This window comes from Mustela putorius, unplaced genomic scaffold (genome assembly GCF_011764305.1).
Source record: "Mustela putorius furo isolate JIRA1106 unplaced genomic scaffold, ASM1176430v1.1 tig00000873_pilon_pilon_pilon, whole genome shotgun sequence".
NCBI classification, from domain to species: Eukaryota; Metazoa; Chordata; class Mammalia; order Carnivora; family Mustelidae; genus Mustela; species Mustela putorius.
The window spans coordinates 2417706-2436727 of record NW_025421504.1 but is presented as its reverse complement, the minus strand read 5'-3'; the positions used below and the strand labels follow the sequence as shown (position 1 = coordinate 2436727).

At 60.5% G+C, this 19022-nt stretch overlaps 1 protein-coding gene across 1 annotated transcript; it reads right to left on the bottom strand.

Moving 5' to 3' along the window:
* Positions 1 to 108: 108 nt before the first annotated feature.
* On the bottom strand, positions 109 to 9936 carry LOC123393543 (translation initiation factor IF-2-like). The gene is made up of 4 exons (XM_045085995.1): positions 9836 to 9936; positions 9420 to 9570; positions 5640 to 5933; positions 109 to 1919 (listed from the first exon to the last, which is right to left on the bottom strand). Exons 1-4 carry the CDS (start codon positions 9934 to 9936, stop codon positions 1131 to 1133), a joined length of 1335 nt encoding a protein of 444 aa, XP_044941930.1. The 3' UTR covers positions 109 to 1130.
* Positions 9937 to 19022: the final 9086 nt, after the last annotated feature.

Genomic DNA, 19022 nt, shown 5'->3' with positions numbered 1-19022 from the left:
GCCGCCCGCCCGCCAGCCGCTGCCCGCGCCCGCCCCGCGTCCCGGCTCGCGCTCGCTCAGACAACTGAGCCCGGGCCGCGGCTGCACAAGAACTCATGCAAATCCGGACGTCAGCGGGCGGGGCCTCGCCGGGCCCAGCTCGGCGTCAGGGGGCGGGCCGCGGCCGGGATTGGCGCAGCCGGGCCTACCGGAGGCCCCGGGCCTGGGCGGCGGGGGGGAGAAGGAAGGACGCGGGAGGGGGGCCGGAGGAGGAGGGCGCCGGGGAGGTGCAGGGGGAGGGATCCGCGGGCCCGGGAGAGGGAGGGAGCGGGACCCGGCGGGAGAGGTGCGGCCGGCCGCGGGGCGCAGGGCGGGTGGGGAGCTTGACACGGCCGGGAGGGTCTCGGCGGCGACCCCTCGCCTGCAGCGCGGCGCCTGGGCCTGCCCCTGCGCCTCTCCTTCTCGGTGTGAGCCGCCCGGGGACCCCTGCTGGGGGCCACGGAAGCATCCACTGCAGTTTCCAGTTGCACAGAATTGCGTCATGTGCACACACACACACACACACACACGCGCGCGCGCGCGCGCGAGCGGGGAGCCGCCGGCAGGGGGCAGAATCGGGGCCGGGGCAGCTTGCGCCCCCCACCCAGCGCGCCCCGCCCCGCCCCTCCAGGCTCCGGGCATTTAGGAAGGCGAGGGCGGGAGAGAAAGGGCAGGGAGAGGGAGAGAGCGGGGTTCCCGGGATCGCCAGGGAGAGCGGGAAGGAAAAGCGAGGAGGAAGACGGAGGAGCAGCCAGGCTGGGGCCCCAGCAATCCGGAACCTTACCGGAAGGGGGCTCCGAGGCCGAGCCCACCCCAGGTCCCCGCCGGCTCGCAGTTTGCCCCCCGGCACTCTCCTTAGTGGGGCAGGGCCGGGCTGCCTTGTTTCCAGCAGCGACCGCGCTAGCCCCAGCCCCATGGCCAAGCTGGACGAGAGGGGGCGACTGCAGAGGGGGCGCAGGGCATGTCCGGATCTGCCTGGGGGACCGAGGGGACTCGGTGGGGTCCCGGCATCGGGCGGGAGTGGGGAGGGCCGAGACGTTCAGGCTGAGCAGGGGCACATCGAGGCTGCGCAGGGAGCCGGAGAACGCATTGGCTCAGGAGCCAAGCGGCCGTCAGGACCGTGTGTCCCCGGTCCCCGACAGCCAGCCGAGCCGAGGCCCTCCCGAGAAGCCGCCGAGTGTGAAGTTTAGCACCTCCGGCGGCGAGACGGCGCGTTCGGCGTGCGGCTCCGGCGTCCGGCTGGGGGAGCTGCTGCGCTCCACGCCGCCTCCCGAGGGCGCCGCCCGCGGGGCCGCGAGCTCGCTGGGGTCGCGGCGAGGGCGGAGGGGACCCGGAGAGGGTGCAGGAGGGGCCGTGCGCGCTCGCCCTGGGGCGTGTCTGGGCCCCCCGCTCCTGGCCCCTGAAGGACCGGGAGCAGGAAGCTTGCGCAATCCCTTGGCTGAGCGTCCAAGGAGAAAGAAAAAGAGCAAACGCCGAGCGAGAGTGGAACGCGCGAGGGGGGCGGGCAAAGAGCCATCCGGGTCTCGGCTCCCGCCCTGACACACGTCCCAGAATGCTGGGTGGGGACCGCGCGGGGCCTCGAGAGACCCAGGGAGGGCAGAGGGGCCGAAGCGAACCCCTAAAGCATGCTCGGGGCTCGCGTTCTCCCGGGAATCCAGGAGAAGCCTGGAGACAGTCTGGTGTTTGAGGACGCACGCGTTGACTCCACCGTTCCACCGCCACCTCGCAGCTCCCGCGGCGGTGGCCGTTTCTGTTCCAGCTCGGCCGCTGCCGGCGACGACTAGCGTGGCTCCTCCCTTCGAGCGGTTCTGGGAGTGGGGGGTCGCCTCGGGCGGCACGAGAGAGGGGCTCGGTCTGCAGTGACTGCTCTCCGACAGGCTCGAGGCACAGACCCAAGATTCCTGGAGGAGTCGGGGTGGGGTGGGGGGCCGGCTGGGGCTAAATGGGGCCGGCGCCTGCCTGTAGTCCTCGCTCGGGTCGGAGGGGGGGCTCTCGGGGTTTATAGAAGCTGGGGTAGGCGGAGTTTTGGGGAGGGGGGACACAGGGAGAACGTCTTTCTCCTGTGTTTTGGGCTTTTATCCTGACACTCTGGGCCAGGGCGAGGAGCTCTCAGGTGGGGCAACTTAACTGCCGAGGGGGCAGGGACCCCGAGGCTGGCGCGGGAAACGCTGTCAGCACAACAGTCACCCTTACACGTAGAGCCAACCGCCAGGCCATAGGCGCTTTCAGTCTGTGCGAGGTCTGCAGCGACCTTGTCCCGGACAGCCCCATCGTCCCGGGAGGGGCTGAGCTTCCCGACACTTCGCCAGCCCCCTCACTAGAAAATCCCCTGGAAAATCTGTCTCTAGTGGGTGTTTCCGCGCCATCCTGGTGGGGCTGCTGCAGCCTCTGCGCCGCCAGGGGCGTTGGACTCCGCCCTGCGTGGCCGGCTCCCTCTGCCCCCGCACCTCCCCGGTCAGCGCTCCGGACCTCGGGGGCCACGCGGCGGCACGCGGTACCCCGACGGCGACTTTGCGCCCGAGCCGGGCTGGGCGTGTGGCCGATCTGGGGAGGAGGGTGGCTCTCGCCAGCCAGTACAGCGGATCTTTTCTGTAGTTGCCCGTGTGGTCGTGCGAGCGGCCGCCAAGTGCCCCCGACGGCGGGAGGGGACTCCCCCAAGGTCCTCAGAACCCCCGGGAGCCTGCGGCCACCCCCGCTCCAGGCCTCTCTGCACCAAGTGACCGAAATACACAGGCACCGGCAGAACACGGCGACTCGCCCTTTGCGCGGTTACTAACTTTGTCCTCGTGGGGGGGGGGTGGATATGGAGAGAGGCCGAGTCCTAGAGCCCCAGCCTCACCTTGGCCTGGCCCTAGACCACCCCTCATCTGCCAGCGGGTGTGGGGAGGAGCCCAGGTCTGCGGAAGCACCAATGGGCTGCGTGGAGGAGGCAAAGACAGAATCTGGGGGTGCCGGTTGGAGCGGGGAGTGCCCTGGAAGCCCCCCCTGAGGCGTCCCGCGAGCCCCTCCAGGGAAGCCTCCCCGATGGCCTCCACTACCATTCTACCCGGTACTGACCCATCTGAGGGAACTGAAGGCGAGTGGAGCCTAAACTCGGGATTCCCAGAGCCTTCAGCCTTCAGCTGGGGCCCCTGCCTCTGACCCGGGATATCCCGAGCCCTTGGGGAACCCCGGAGAAGGGTCGCTTTTGGCGCTGCCTCCTTCCAGCCAAGACGGATTGCGCCCCTGGGTTCCGCTGAGGGGCAGAAGCCTTCTGGGTGCCCCATCAGGCTGGGGCCCCCAGGGGCCCTCAGGGGCCCCAAGTGAGGAGCGATGCTGTGTGCCCGAGCCGCAGCCTCCCTCGTGGAGGGGAGAGGGTCGAAAGAGTAGACCCCGGGAAGCCAGAGACTCTAATGGCCCTGGGCCAGAGGGTGATGCGATTTTGGGTCCCTGATGGGGCCTGAGCCACCCCAACCCAGGGAAATCAACGAGTCTGCAAGTCTTCTCCGTCAATGGACTCCCTGCACGGAGTTACCAGCTCCCGCCCACGAGCCCCAGGTCTGAGTTCTGCCCGGAAGGGACCGCCTGTGACTTCCCGGGCCAGTCCTAGACTAGCGAAGCTCTCGAGCTGGTGTGGCTTTCTAGGTCCCCGGAGGTGGGTTTCCGACAGCCAAGGAGAATTTACTAGCATAACGACTGCAGAATCTATCCGGGCTTCAACAAGGGCTCATTTCTCTCCTCTGCTCTTAGTTGGGGAACTTGTCTCTGACGTCAGCACTGGCGTTTGTAATTTCGCATTTTGAGCGGTGGCTGACCTGGCGGGACTGTGCGTGGGGGGTAGGAGGAGAAGAGCCGGGAGGCGGTGTGGGAGCCCTGCACTCCGCCCCCCGCACCCTTCGGAGGGACGGCTTTGTTCCTAAGGGCGCCCCTCCGCCCTCTGTGTCCTCACCCCCATGTGTGCGCTCTTTGTGACACCGCCCGCGAAAGGTCGCCTTTCATTCGGGTGGCGAAGCCCCTGACGCCCGGGCGTCCCTCCGCAGCGGGCTGCTCGGGGCTGAAGCTGGGGCGCCAGGTGGGAGGGTCCGGCAGGGCGCGCGGGCGGGGCAACGGGCCCGGCACGCCGCCAGGTCGTGGCCCCCCGGCAGGTCCTGGGCATTCCCGGGGCCACTCTGGCGCCCGCGGGGCCTCGCCTCGGCGTGGCGGCCCGCGGGGGTCGCAGGCGCAGGAGCGCGACGAGCAGTGTTCTACGACGACCGCGGGCCCAACCCCTCCCCACGTCAGGGCAGCCCCCCCGCCCCCGCCAGCCTGGAGAAGCCCATGCGACCCCCAGCCACAGGCTGGGTCGAGGGGCTCCTGCCGGCCTGGCGATTTGCGCCCCCGGGATCCATATTTCAAACATGGTCTTCGGAGCCGCTTCCAGCGCCCGCCGCCGCCGCCGCGCGCTCACAACGGCCTCTGCGCGCTGTGTTCTCATCTGGGGTTGGTTTGCCCAAGGTCTCCCCGCGGGCCTCCCCTGCCCGCGAGGTCGCCCCTCCACGTCCGCGCCCCGTGTTTTGCTCTCGGATGCCCCCGTCGCACCCCCGAACCCAGCGGGGCCCACACGCAGGGCAGATTTCTTTCTTTCCTTTTTCCAAACGAGAGCGGCTGCGGCAACGCCGGGAACCGGATTAAAATCGCCCGGCGGACCCCGAAGTGGTCGTTCGCCGCCGCGCAACCCCACCCCGCCCTCCCCCCAGCCCCCCGCGCGCCCCCCGCCCGGCCTGGCGGCGCGCCGAGGGTGAAGCGCGCGCCCGCGAGGGCATTCGGCTCGGCGGGGAGGAGCGGGGGTGGGGTGGGGGGCCGGGCGCCGCGGGCCGGGGAGGCTGGGCTCGCGCTCGGTCCCCCTGCCGACCCCGGCGTGGCGGGGCGGGCGCGATCGGAAGGGCCCGGTGCGTCTCCGCCTCCCAGGCTGGCGGGGAGCGGGGCCCGGCCGCGGCCCGAAACGGCGAGGACGCTGCTCGGAGGCCGCGTCCTGCGTAGCCCGAGCGGGGGAGGGGGCGCAGGCTCGGGAGCCGCGGCCGCGCGTCGCCAGCCGGCCGATCGATCCCCAGGGGCGGGAACGCGGCGAGCCCCGCCGGACCGGGGGCGGGGGTGTCCCTGAAGGATCGAGGGGCGAACAGAGGGGGTGCTCGGGGATCCCGTGACCGTGGGATGGCGGCCGGGAGGGCCCAGCCGCAGCACAGCTCGGCCTGCCGCGCGGGGCCCGGGGCCGGGGGCGGGCGGTAACGCCTCAGGCACCCCAGAGTCCCATACATTCTCTCTCGGGCCCCCGGGTTGGCCACTTCCGGAGCGGAGTCTGTCTGCCGGCAACTTCGTCCCTCCAGGTCTAGCCCCCCCACCCCCGTCCCCGCCCCACCCCCACTCCGATGACAAGGTCGTCTGGCGCGATCACCCAGGCCTTCCTTACCCCTCACCCCGCCCTCCCGAATCCTGATCCACGTGCGTGGGGGTCCCCTTCCTTAACACCACCACTGGAAGGAGCCCCAGGTCTGCCCAAGAAGCCCCTTCCCCAACTTGTTCCCGAGGGCCGTTTCCAGGGACGGTCTCCGCGGACCCCCGAGGGATCCCCTTAGGCTCCCGGGGGGCCCTGGCCGCCGCCTCACCTGCCGGGTCCGCGGCCCAGGCGGGGCCGGGGTAGAGGAGCCGAAGAGCCTGCACCCGCCGCGCCCTCCCCTAGGGGGCGGGCTCCCCTCGGGCTGGCGGGCTGCTGGGGCCTGGGCCAGGGCGGCCCTCCCAGCCTCTCGGGGAGTGGGAAGGAGAGGCGCAGGCAGGCGAGGAGGGGGCTCTCGCTGCAGAGCCCGCGCCCCCCTCCCTCGCGTTGGCAGCGAAGCTGCTGTGTCTCCAGCCAGAAACAAGCGGACCCAGAGCGACTTGGAACCTTGGGAGGCCCTGCACACCTAGGGCCCAGTGCATCCTCGGTGGCCAGGGCCCTTGCTTCCCACAGCGCCCCTTGCCCGAGGCCCTTCCCCTCCCACTGAGAAGTCAGGAGGAGCGTCTGTGCATCTTTGGTTTGAGGTTTTTCAAGGAGGTCACAGGTCAAGAGCATCCCAAATTGCCTTGTTCTGCTGTCCAAGGGCCTGTAAGAAGCAAACTGGTATGACAGCGCAGGTGTCCCCAACAGCCCAGCCAGCCTGACTTCACGTGGGGATAAGTGGGAAGGGGAGCCTGGAGCAGAAGCCCCGCCAGGGACTCTCTCCTCCAAACTGAGGTTCGCGATGGAAAAGTGGCTGTGCCTGACAAATGTCTTTTTTTTTTTTTTTAATATTTTATTTATTTGATAGAAGACACAGCAAGAGAGGAAACACAAGCAGGGCGGAGTGGGAGAGGGAGAAGCAGGCCTCCCGCCGAGCGGGGAGCTCGATGTGGGGATTGATGCGGGGCTTGATGTGGGTGGGGCTCCACCCCAGGACCTCGGGATCATCACCTGAGCCGAAGGCAGACACTTAACGACTGAGCCACCCAGAATTCCCCAAATGCCACTTCTTAAAAGTGCCCTGATACTTCCCTGTAAGGGATGCTTCCTGGGTCGCTGGCTGGGGGAGCGCTAATTCCCCAAGAGATACCCCAAGTAGGGAAAAGGGACCCCAGTTCCCCAGTTCTTCCTCTGGTGGGGACAGTGGCCTTGAGAATGGCAGCAGCTAGGTTGGACTAGATCTTGAGATTATTTATAGTCACTAAAGTTCCAGATAAAGTTCAGAATTTCTTTTTTTTTTCTGGGCTAAGGTAGTCACTGATGGAGGAGGGTAGGCGGCAAATGTAGCGATGTGCGCATGCGTGTGGGGCCGTAAAGGGCGTAGGGAGGGAGTGCGCAGGCCCAGCCAGCCCCGAGTTTGGGGCAGGGCGGCTCCTCCACCAGGCCCGGCTGCCAGGGCCGGAGGTATTTTTAGGGATCCACAAAAGCGGTCTAATTTCTTTTCTCCTTCTCCTCTTCCTCCTCCGTGAAAGTCGTTTATGAAGAAAATTATAAAATACGTGTAATACTGGGGCGCCTGGGTAGCTTAGTCCATTAAGCATCTGCCTTGAGCTCAGGTCATGATCTGGGGTCCTGGGATGGAGCCCCGCATCCAGCTCCCTGCTCGGCGGGAGGCCTGCTTCTCCCTCTCCCACTCCCTCTGCTGTGCTCTCTCTCTCTCTGTCAAATTAATAAATAAAGTCTTTTAAAAAATACGTGTAATATAAAATTTATCATTTTAACCATTTTCAAGCCGCACTGGGCATGTTCACATTGTTGGGCAAGAATCACCCCCGTTCACCCGCGCAACTTCGGCATCACCCCAAACAGAAACCCTCAGCCCCTGGTACCCAGCGTCCTACTTTCTGTCTGTAAATTTGACTACTCCAGTGCCTTATATAGTTGGAGTCATACAGCGGTTGTCCTTTTCTGTCTGGCGTATTTTACTCAGCATCATGCCTTCAAGGGCCATCCGTATGTAGCAGGTGTCAGAATGGTCTTGCTTTTTAAAGCTGAATAATATTCCATTGTACCTCTAATTTCTTTTAAAATCAGAAGAAAAATCTTTAGGCCATGTCTTGGGGCACCTGGGTGGCTCAGTGGGTTAAGCCTCTGCCTTCGGCTCAGGTCATGGTCTCAGGGTCCTGGGATGGAGCCCGGTATGGGGCTCTCTGCTCAGCGGGGAGCCTGCTCCCCACCCCCTCTGCCGGACTCTCTGCCTACTTGTGATCTCTCGCTCTCTCTGTCAAATAAATAAATAAATAAATAAATAAAATCTTACAAAAAAAAAAAAAAAAGACAATGTCTTAGCATATAATATTGATATGTTTACCTGTATACCAATGCAGTTAAAAACTCATTTTTCATACATTTAAAAACATATTTTACTTATTTATTTGAGAGAGAGAGAGGAGAGAGAGCACAAGAGAGCATCAGTGTTGGGAGGGGGTGGGGAGAGGGAGAAGCAAGCTCCCCACGGAGCAATGATCCCAATGCAAGACTCAATACCAGGACCCCGGAACCACGACCCAAGCTGAAGGCTAGCTGCTCAACCGACTGAGCCACCCAGGCGCCCCAATTTTTAATACTTTTTTTAGGGATGAAGGATCCACCAAAAGAGCAGTGCCCAGGGCCCATGAAAGTTCTGGGAGAAGTTTCAAGAATGCCACGTCTGGGGAGACTTGGTGAGTGGGGCCTGCCAGCTCTCCCTGCGGGTGGGTGTCGGTAATCAGCCCTTGGCCTTGGACTGATGGTTCTGGGGGGGCCCAGAACGCTCACCTGCCTATGTACCCTGGTACCTGTAGGCATCCTGGGGACGACTTCTCCTCGGCTGGGAATGCCGGTTTCCGTCTGATGCCGTTGAAGTAAAAAGCATGTGAAAGTAATGGGAACACAAGACCTAGAAACACAAGGCCTGCCTGTCTGTCCTTTTATTTTGAGAGTCCCGGTCTGCAGGCTAAGGCCCGGCTCTGGCTCTACAGATTTCTCCCGATGTCCGTCTGGCCTGTGTCTGTGAGCTGATTGCCCGCAATTTGACAGTAATGATTATAATGGGGTGATTTTGTATTCTTTGACTCATTCAGATCGGAAGATTCAGAAACGGACCCAGGCCTCCCCCACCCCCATCCCCTTGCTTTTGAAGCTGGTAGCGCCTTCGTTCATTCGTTTGTTTTTATTCCAAAGAAACGGCAGAATCTCATGGACGCAGATCCATAGAGAGAAAACGTCTTTCCCTTTTTGAACCGACTGGTGATTACTGATTTCCTTTTTTGGCCCGGTGATGAAGAATGAGTCCCATAGACACCAAGAAATATTGCGCAGGACCAGGGGAATATCGCTACAGAAGTCTACGTGGGAGAGAAGCCTTTCTTGGAATTTTGAGAAGCACGGCTTTTCCCAGCTGCTATGTCCGCTGGGCTGTGCGGGGGTCACTCACTCCCACGCTCTGCCGAGGCTGCTCTTCCCTGCCCTTCCTTGCCACCTCCCGGCGAAGACACACTCCTGTGTACACTAAGCCTTTTTTCTCCAAAGAGGCCCAGAAAGACAGACAGGTGGATGGTCATGGATACAATGCTGCAGGGTGTGAAAGCCACTGAACCGGGGTGACGTAGCCCCCCGATCACTTGCTGCTGGCGTCTTAGCCTGACCTAGGGGGGCCGCTCCTGGTCGCTGGGTTCCCCCGTGGCAGGAATCAAGAAGCAGCGCTATGCTCTGTGGTGGGACCCCGTGCGCACCCCGGGGGGCGTGTCCCAGCTCTGGGGCAACTCCAGGTTCCCAGAGAGGCAAGGCTGGGTTTTGCACATAGACTGCAGACATGGGGCTCGTTGTCTCTGAGCGGCGTGGATGAGGCTGTTTGTACATCACTCATCCGAAGCCTGGTTGTTTGCGATGCAGAGACCCTGACCCCCGCCTGCCACGGGCGCCCCCGCACCTGCCACTTTGGGATTTCTATGTGCACCCCCTTGAGAGGGTGGTCCATCTCTGCCAAGTCCAGCTGCTGGTGGGCAAGGACTTTGTTGTGACATTCCTGAGACCAGGGCTGGGGGCCTGGGGCCTGGGGGTCATCGAAGAGGAGGTTCCCCCTGCAGAGGGGAAGGGCGGCTGCTCATTGAACAGGAAGAGTCCCCCTCCCCCTCCCCCATCTTCTGCTGGGTCCCAGCCAAAGCCCAGGGCCCTGCTGGGAGGGGAGGGAGGTGCGCCTTTAAGACCAGAGAGCGTGTGGGAGAGGTGCTTCTGGAGGAGCTGGGCTCCAGGTTGCCAAGGTGAATCTGTCAATAGAGTATTGAACAGGCCTGTCTGACTGGTCGTAATTGTGTTTCAGAACAGCCGGCTTCTGGCCCTCCTCACCGGTCCCAGAGCACCGCAGACAGGAGCCTCGCTGGGCAGGAGTCCCGGGGGACAGGAGGCCCCCCAGCACCCTGCTTCTGCTGACCTGTGGTAGGCCACATGGTCACACACCCCCCCGCCACACACCCCGCTCCGGCTCGTGTCCTGAGGCGCGCAAAGAGCACGCGCCTCCCCGGACCTTCACCCAGAGCGCCTTGCCCCGGGGGGACCCTCATCAGGTTTTCCTGACTGCCTGCCAGCCCCAGGCGCATCCACTGGGGCCGTCTGTCCACGTTGCAGGGCAAAAATGAAAAAGTGGAGCCGCTTGTTCAAAAATTATGAACAAGGTGACAGAGCATTAAATCAGTGTGGGTCTGTTTACGTCCCACGCTGTGACGCTGGCCCTGTCCCCACCCAAGGTGGCTCCGAGCCCAATGTCTGCTGTTCCTCCGCGGACGCCGATCTCGTCCTCTCTGGTCTCAGTGTCCGGCCCCGAGCCCACCAGTCCCACCAGCTCCCTCCAGCAGTCAGAGCCTCAAAAGTGGCCAGCTGTCCCCATCATCCTGCCATTCCTGTAGGGGGAGACTCTAGTGGTAGCCCTTTGGTCAGGCGTCCAGCTCTGGCCAAGATGGCCAGACTCATGTGGTGTGGGGGAGTGAGGAGGGGACTGACTGGGGCCAGGCCCAGTCCCCACGCCTGCTGGAATGCTGCCCGCTCTGGCGCCGACACACGCAGTCACCCCGCTTTGTCCCTGCCCCATGAGCTGCCCCATCACAAGTGTTGGGAATCGAGGGGTCTGGCTCATGGGACCCTCAGGCCGGGTCAGTGAGGGCTGTTGGGACAGGGAGAGACCCCAAACAACTGGACACCTACTGATGCGAACAGCATCATTCGAGCCAGACCCACCTGCCTTCTCTTGACCTTCCCACCTGCTACCTGGTGATTCCAGGCGTCAGTTTCTTCATTGCAAAAAGGAGATAAGACCTCAGCTCAACACCCCTGCAAAGGCTGCCAAAGCCCCGTGTGACCTGACGCTGTCATCTTCTGCCTTACTGTCCTCAGACTTTCCTTTTTTTTTTTTTTTAATTTTTCTTATTTATTTATTAGAGAGAGAGAGAGCATGAGAGGAGAGAGGTCAGCGAGAGAAACAGACTCCCTGATGGGCAGGGAGCCCGATGTGGGATTCGATCCTGGGACTCCAGGATCATGACCTGGGCCGAAGGCAGTCGCCCAACCAACTGAGCCACCCGGGCGCCCTGGACTTTCCTTCTTGCAACTCTGCTCCAGCCACATAGAATCTTCAAACACTCCAGGCACACTGGGGCCTCAGGACCTTTGCACTGTCTGTGACCATAGTCTGGAATAGATAGCGGCGTGGTCCTCCCCTTCTCCTTCAAGTCTTTGCTCAAATGTTGTTTTTTTGTTGTTGTTGTTTTAACTTGTTAGCATTTAATGAACTTCCCTCCACGTGGCTTCAAGCTACCAGAACACAGGCTCCCCCCACACCCCTATTCTTCTCCTCAGCTCTTCTACTGAAGAATTTCCCCTTCAGGATGCAGGCTGTTTGGGTGGGGAGCTTTCCCATCCCCAAAACTCTGTAGTAGCCCCGTCGTGCCCTGAGAATGATAGGAGCAGCTCGGGTCTTCTTTTCTGGCAGCGTTTCCCTGTGTCTGTTCACTGACCCAAGCCCGCGGTTTATAAAGTTGACAGCTGGGCAGAAGCTCTGGTTCCCCCTTCCGTGGGATGGCAGGTCGGCAGCCCAGACGAGAGAGCCTGACGTCATCTTTTCAACGTGCTGCTCCTGGGGTCCCCTGTGACCCCGGTCTCCTTGGGCCCTTTTTTGGAGCACCAGCTTCCCCTCCTTAGGGAGACTGTCCTCTGTCCTGCTGATGCTCCTGGTCTCTCTCCTGCAGGCACACGAGTCCACAGGACAGGGTCCAGCTCACCTCCTCTCTCTGATGTGTACCTCGCATCTAGAACATGGCTTGGCACACAGTAGACGCTCAGTGCGTACATGTCAGGTGGGTGTGGAGTAAGTGGAACTTTTGGAAGCGACAAGACAGCGCTGCCACTGATGTGCGCGCGCCGGCTCGTCCTGGCTCACGAGAGCCGATGGCCCGATCTTCAGAAATTTTGTGACCTAGTTGTCCAACACAACGTTATTAAAAATTCAATTATATAAACCTACAGTTAAGTAAATTGTACGAAGGACAAAGGTAGGAAGGGCTCCAAACTCATTTCTCCCTCATGATTTCACGCCATTGTATTCTTACCATGTTTCTGAAGGCGCTTGCCGTCTTCTGGGCTGCGGTGACCACTGTGCTTCTTGTCCCAACGCCGTGTCCGGCGGCTTCACACTGGCAGCTTGAGGGACTGTGGTGGGAACGTTTACACCCCAGACACAGGCAGACACTGCAAATCGTGGCTCGATTTTTTTGTTTTACTGATTGTCTTGATCTGAGACGGCGATTGAAAGGAGAATCGTGCACCGTGGATTTATTTATTGGTTGGTTTATTGATTAATCATTTTTTGAAGTAAGCTCTACACCCAGCGTGGGGCTTGAACTCATGACCCTGAGATCGAGAGTCACAGGTGCTACGGACCGAGCCGGCCGGGCGCTCCCACGCAGAGTGAATGTAGGTGTCGTGCCCGAAGCCCTTACGTCGTGAGTGGCACAGGGACTGGAGGAAGTGCCCTCCCCGTGGTAAAAACGCACTGAATTCAGCACAGAGGCCACTCACATCGCCATGAGCAAAGACCCGGACACACTCCTCTCTCATGGTTTTTTGTTGTTGTTGTTTTAAGATTTTATTTACTTGACAGAGAGAGAGCACGCACGCACACGCAGAAGCAGGGGAAGCAGCAGAGGGGGAAGCAGGCCCCCCGCGGAGCAGTGAGCCCGAGGACGCAGGGCTCCATCCCAGGACCCAGGATCTGAGCTGAAGGCGGATGTTTCACCGAATGAGCCACGCGGGTGCCCCTCTCTTGGTCGTTTTGGTGGTCAGCGGAGGTGAAAGTGCCAACCAATGCAGGTTCTGGCACTGCACCGGCCTGATGACCACAGGCGAGGCTGCTGCTCATCCGAGAGTCCGGCAGAAAGTCAGGGAGAGCTTCTGTGAGCCCATCGGTCACACGGAATTTACAGTAAAGAACGCTGTCTTCGGGGTGCCCGGGGGGATCAGTCACTTGAGCGTCTGCCTTTGACTCATGTCATGATCCCAGGGTCTTGGGATCTAGCCCGGTGGGGGCTCTCTGCTCGGCGGGGAGCCTGCTTCTCCCTCTGCCTCTGCTGCTCCCCCTGCCTGTGCACTCTCTCTCTCTGACTAATAAAGCAATAAATAAGGAATCTTAAAAAGGGAGAATATTGTATGGATTTTTAAAATTTTTTTAAGGGTTTAGTTTATTTATTTGACAGAGATCACAAGTAGGGAGAGAGGCAGGCAGACAGAGAGGGAGAAGCAGGCTCCCCGCGGAGCAAAGAGCCCGACATGGGGCTGAATCCCAGGACCCTGAGATCATGACTTGAGCTGAAGGCAGAGGCTTTAACCCACTGAGCCACCCAGGCGCCCGGAATATTGCATGTTTTATTATGATGTGTAAATGACACGATACGCGTCCTTTCTATCACTCACACACATATTCCTTCTCCTCGAGAGCGGTTTGGGAGTCTGCTGTTTCCTGGCACCTCCAACAGGAAGGCATTTGGATCGCTATGAGCGGATGGAATATATTAGATAAAATGAGGCACGGTCTCAGCTCCACAGGTAGTCCTTAAGAAGGCAGGGAGATAGGAGGAGAGCCGCTGGCCTGGGGCTCATGGGGGGCGAGAGCCAGGCACCGGCGCGCCATAAGCGGGCACAGGGGAGCTATGGGGCCCAGCAAGGCACTGGGAGTCCCGACCTGTTGGATGAGGCCATAGTGAAGGGGCAAGCAGGCCTGTGCATGGGGAACCTTTGGGCCCCTCACCGCCCCCCCCTGGGGGACACATAGACTACACCAGTCCCCAAGACGCCAGGCCTCTCAGGCATTGTCCTGAGGGCAAATGGCTCCAGGCCCTGGACAAAGGCCTCCTTATCCTCGGGGCTGCCCTGTGCTACTCTCTCTCTCTGTGCTCCCAGCTGGCCAGGGGACCTTGTATCCCAGGACGGCTCACATCCACTCCTCCGGCCTCTGTATCCACTAAACCCCTTCGAGGGGCTGGTCCAGCCCCAGCCCTGACCTTCTTTCTGGAGGGAAAGAATTCTCCTTTTGTTTTGTTTTGTTCTTTACTGGCGTTTGCGTAAAAGACGCTTCCCTTGGGTGGTCAGAGAAGGCCTCGGCTGAGCAAATTGCATATGAATTATGACCTGCACGTTGAGGATGGGCCAGCCTTGTAAAGATAGGGGGAGGGTTTGTTCCAGGGAGAGGGACAGCAGGTGCAAAGGCCCTGAGGCATGCACGTGTTCAAGGGCCAGAATGAAGGCAGGGGTGGGGACGGTGTGAGCGGAGGGGTGGGTGATGGAGTGGATTCTGAAGGACGAAGGCAGTTTGCGCGCAAGGCTGGGACTGAATTTGCATCTGATCTAATTGACCTAATCGGTCCAGTTACTATGGAGGTCTTCGGAGGTTTGGGGCAGGGGAATGGGGAGACTTTTATGTCCTGGTCTGATAACAGGTTCAGACCGGACCAGAGGACGAGCTCCTTGGATGTGAGGAGGCACTTGAAGGACGGGGCTTCCAGGGCTTTCTCTCCACCTGGTTTCCTTTGAGAAGCATCTCAGAAGCCTCATCGTCCCTCCAAGCACATGGATGTGAAGAGTCAAACATGGAAACTAGAGCCTGGAGCTAAAGAATGCAGATTCCTGGAGCCAGACTGCGGGCCCGTGCCTCCCCACCAGGACATTCGCTGTCCTCTGACCTTGAGCCACTGACTCCTTGCCCTGTGCCTCCGTGTCCCCGTGCTGAAAAGCAGGCTGGTGATAAAATGCTTGGTGGGCAGTGCTGGAGGCTGAGTGGGTGGACAGGCCAGGAACTTCCCGCACCTGTCAGGAGTGAGGCACAACGCTCGGTTGTTATTAGTTAGTTTTACTGTTTTTATGGTCATGGTGAGGACGGGGAGGCCCCCAGGCAACCAAGCCCAGATCGGAGCCCCCGCTCAGCATGAGGGCTCCCGGGGTCAGGGGAGCTGAGCACACCTGTCCGGAGGCTGGCGAGGCGTGAGCTGCACCCCCTTGTTCTGGAGGAAGGCTTTCATCCTCAGTTGGCGTTCACTCTCTCTGGGATCTGGATGGTCCCAGGACGCCCTGGGTTCCTGGATATGAGCCCATCTCGGACCAGGCAGCCCTGGGCAGAGCAGGCACGGGGTGGCCGTGGGGCCCGGGGAGGCACGGGGGACCTGGCCGGCTGGACGCGGCCATAAGGAAGAAAGCACTTGGGCCTGTTGGTGGACCGACCGCAGCCCCCTCGGAGAAGCACGTCAGGAGTGGGGCACCTGTGTCATCTGCCTGGGTCTTCAGCTCACTATGTGGGAAGCGGAGCTTTTAACACCAAGCCCGGTGTCAGCCTTGGGCACATGGGACGGCCTGGGTGGCTTGGGTGGCAGGGCTGTGTCAACGCACAACCTGGTCCCTGGCTAGAAGAGAAAAGGGGGAGCACTAAGAACCCACAAGAGCTGGACCGGGTGCCTCCCAGCTACGGGGAGACCCTTGCTGGCCCGCGGCAGGGACTGGGCCCACTGTGTTCTGTGCCTGGGGGGCAGCGCGTCATTCAGCTCGTGCCCAACACTGAGAGCTACGCCACATCCTTCTCTCACAGAGGGAGAAACCGGGGTTCTAACTGGTTGTGTGGTGCTGCAGGGCTGGGACCCAACCTAGGGTGCCCCGCCCCAGATGAGCCGTCACCCTTCCAGCTGGAAGGCGTGCTCCGCGGGGCTCTCTTTCCTTCTCTGGCCCTTCACGCCTGTGGCCAGCCCTGGGGAGAGCCTGGGGTTTGTGGGGCACGGTCCGGAGGGAATGAAGCACACGCCGGTTCCAGTTGTCACAGAGCATGGAGCCAGGGAGCTCCTGTGACTCAAGGCCACTGCTTGAGGTAGTCATAGTTGCCCTTGGCTCTGGGGGGGAAACTGAGGCAAAGAGAGTTGAACACTAGGCAACAGGGTGTGAGCGGTGTTTCCTGCTCATGAGATGGGTGTGAATTTGGGCTGGAGGGGGCCACGGGTAGACTCTGGGGGTGGAACTTATTTTGGAATGAGGGTCTTTAGAGACGTAATTAAGGTAAGGATCCTGGAGATCATCCTGGTTGGGGGAAGGGCTACCTCCAATGACAAGTGTCCTCGTAAGAGAGAGACAAGGAGATGATGCACATGGACGTTCTCGAATCTGCAGGGGAAGGCACCTGGGTCAGGCAGACTGGGGACGCCTGAGCCACAAGAATCCGAGGGAGGCACAGAGGCGTCCTGCCCGGGAGCGGGCATGGGGAGTACAGCCCTAGGGACGCCTTTCTGACCTCCGTTCTCTAGAACTCTGAGACACTAAACTGCTATTAGTTTTAAGACCCTGGGTTTGGGGTGGAGCTGGGATTTGACCCTGGGGGTACTCGCCCCAAAGCCTCGGTTCTCCCGGATCTGAGCTAGGAGTCCAGACTCTTTTCTTTTTTCTTTCTTTCTTTTTTTTTTTTTTTTTTTAAGATTTTATTTATTTGACAGGCAGAGATCACAAGCAGGCAGAGAGGCAGGCAGAGAGAGAGAGAGGGAAGCAGACTCCCCGCTGAGCAGAGAGCCCGATGCTGCAGGGCTCGATCCCAGGACCCTGAGATCATGACCTGAGCCAAAGGCAGAGGCTTTAACCCACTGAGCCACCCAGGTGCCGCCTCCTTTTCTGATTGGTAGAAGGGCGGCCAATCACGTCGCACCATTCAGTGCTCCTGTCCAGCCTGGGAGACCTCCTTCACTGTCCCTTTTATAGGTGAGGGGACCCTGCCTGGCCCCAAGAACGCGGAGACTCACGGAAGGGCCTTCCCAGAGAATGGGCAGGCTAAGACAGGGAGTCAGGAAGTGGAGGCACAGTCCTTCAGAGCCCTAAACGCATGTGTCGAGAGAAGGGTCTGGAAACAGTCTTCTCGGGGTTGCTCTTGGCTCTTCCCTCCTGCCCTGGGTCCTGCCCTCATCTCCACACGGCTGGGTTAGGCAAGCGACGTCGCTCGGGCCTCTTTGCTTTTCATCTTCCCTGGTGAATCTGTTCCAAATACCATTTTGTCGCTGCTTGATGTCCACACTCCCAGTCCCTCTGGCTGGGCACCGGCACCCACCTGCTGCCTGGCCCTCCCTCTTCGGCCTGTCCATCCCCCTGCTCCCGCAGCGAAGCCCCCTCCCAGTGGGGCAGCCTCCCCACCCTCCCCTCCACTCCAATTTGGGCCCTGACCTGCTCAGGCCATGCGCCCTCCCAATCAGGGCAAGGAGAGAGGGCACGGACCTTTCCGGAGGTCGCCCTGCATCCCAGGCCTGGCCTGGGACCCTCCACTCCCACCGGCACTCCTCCTAAGAGCCATGACCTTTAATCTCGCCACTCCCCAGACGAGAAAGCCCAGGCTGACCGAGTGACCTCACAGGGCGGCTGAGGGTCAGCCTTCTGGCTGCAAACCCACCTTCCAGCTCTGTGCTCCCCGCAGTCACTGAGCGCCTACTGTGTGCCAGGCACACTACGTGCCCACCCCGGCGGAACCCCCGGCTCCGTGGCCCGCCCCGGGGAAGACGCTGGGCGTCCCTCCCCTGCGCACGCCGGGTTAGCCCTCACACCTGCCCTGGTGCTGAGCCCTCATCACGGCCGTGGGGGCTGATGGGACTCTTGCACTGGCAGGCAGGTAGGCACACGTGGGCAGCTCTGGAAGAGATGCATTAAATGAGAAGTAAACCCTGGTGTTGACCTCGAGGGCTGGGTGCCAAACGCATCCGTGGGGCGGCCACTGTGCCGCTCATTCCAGGCTCCCAAGGGCCCCTGGGGGAGCGGGGCTCAGAGAGGCCCCATGAATCGCTCATGGTCCCTTAGCAGATGGGAGCCACGGGGCGCTCTGCTTCCCCCACGAGGTTCTGGAGCTCCAGGGGACGTTCCTCCTTATGGTGAGGTTCAAAGTCGGCCCACGCGGCCTCCTCTGCAAAGTTTCTGGGCGGCCACGTTAAAAAAGCGAAAAGAGGGGCATCTGGGTGGCTCAGTCGGCTCAGTCTCCCACTCTTGATTTCAGCTCAGGTCATGATCTCAGGGATGCGGGATCAGCCCTGGGCAGGGAGCCAGCTTGAGATATTCTCCGTCTCTCTCTAATAAAATAATAATAAAAATAATTTTAAAATGGTTTAAAAAATGAAAAGAAGGGGCGCCTGGGCAGCTAAGTCGGTTAGGCATCTGCCTCAGGCTCAGGTCATGATCCTGGGGTCCTGGGATGGAGCCCTGAGTGGGGCTCCCTGTTCAGCGGATCAGGGAGTGGGTCACTCTCTCTTATGTGGGTCACTCTCTCTCTTTTTCTTCCTCACTCTGTCTCAAGTAAATGAATAAAATCTAAAAAAAAAAAAGTGAAAAGAAACAGGTAAAATGAATTTTAATAATATCTTTTATTAGTCCAGTAGATCTGTCATTCCAACGCATGATCAATATAAAATTATTGTTTTTTTAATTTTTATTTTTAAGTTTAAATTCAATTAATTCGTACAAAATGTATTATCAGTTTCAGAGGTAGAGGTCAGTGATTGGTCCGTTGTGTTTAACATCCAGTGCTCGTCACGCCACATCCCCTCTGTAATGTCTGAACCCCAGATACGACACACCCCACCCCCACCCCTCCCGGAACCGTCGGTTTTTTCCTAGGATTGAGAGTCTCTTACGGCTTGTCTCCCGGCACAAACACCGGTAGTGAGACATTCTACTTTATTTTTGTTGTTGTTATTGTTCTTGGTCTTGGAAATCTGGTGTGGATTGTACACTGTGGGCACCTCTCCGTGGGCGGGCGACAGCCGCATGTGGCTCGTGGCCCTGCACGGGACAGCAGGTCTGGGGCCAAGGGAGATAACTCCCAAATTCCAGCTGAGCAAATCACTCCGGAGTCTGGCCTGCTGCTGCCCGAAGCCGTTGCTCTGGCTTATGTCCTGGGGGCCTGAGGCAGTGCGCCGTGGGGGCAGGGGCTGGACCGGTGTCAGCGGTCACGTGGCCGTCTGTCTGCCCGGTGTGGTCAGGACTGGCACAA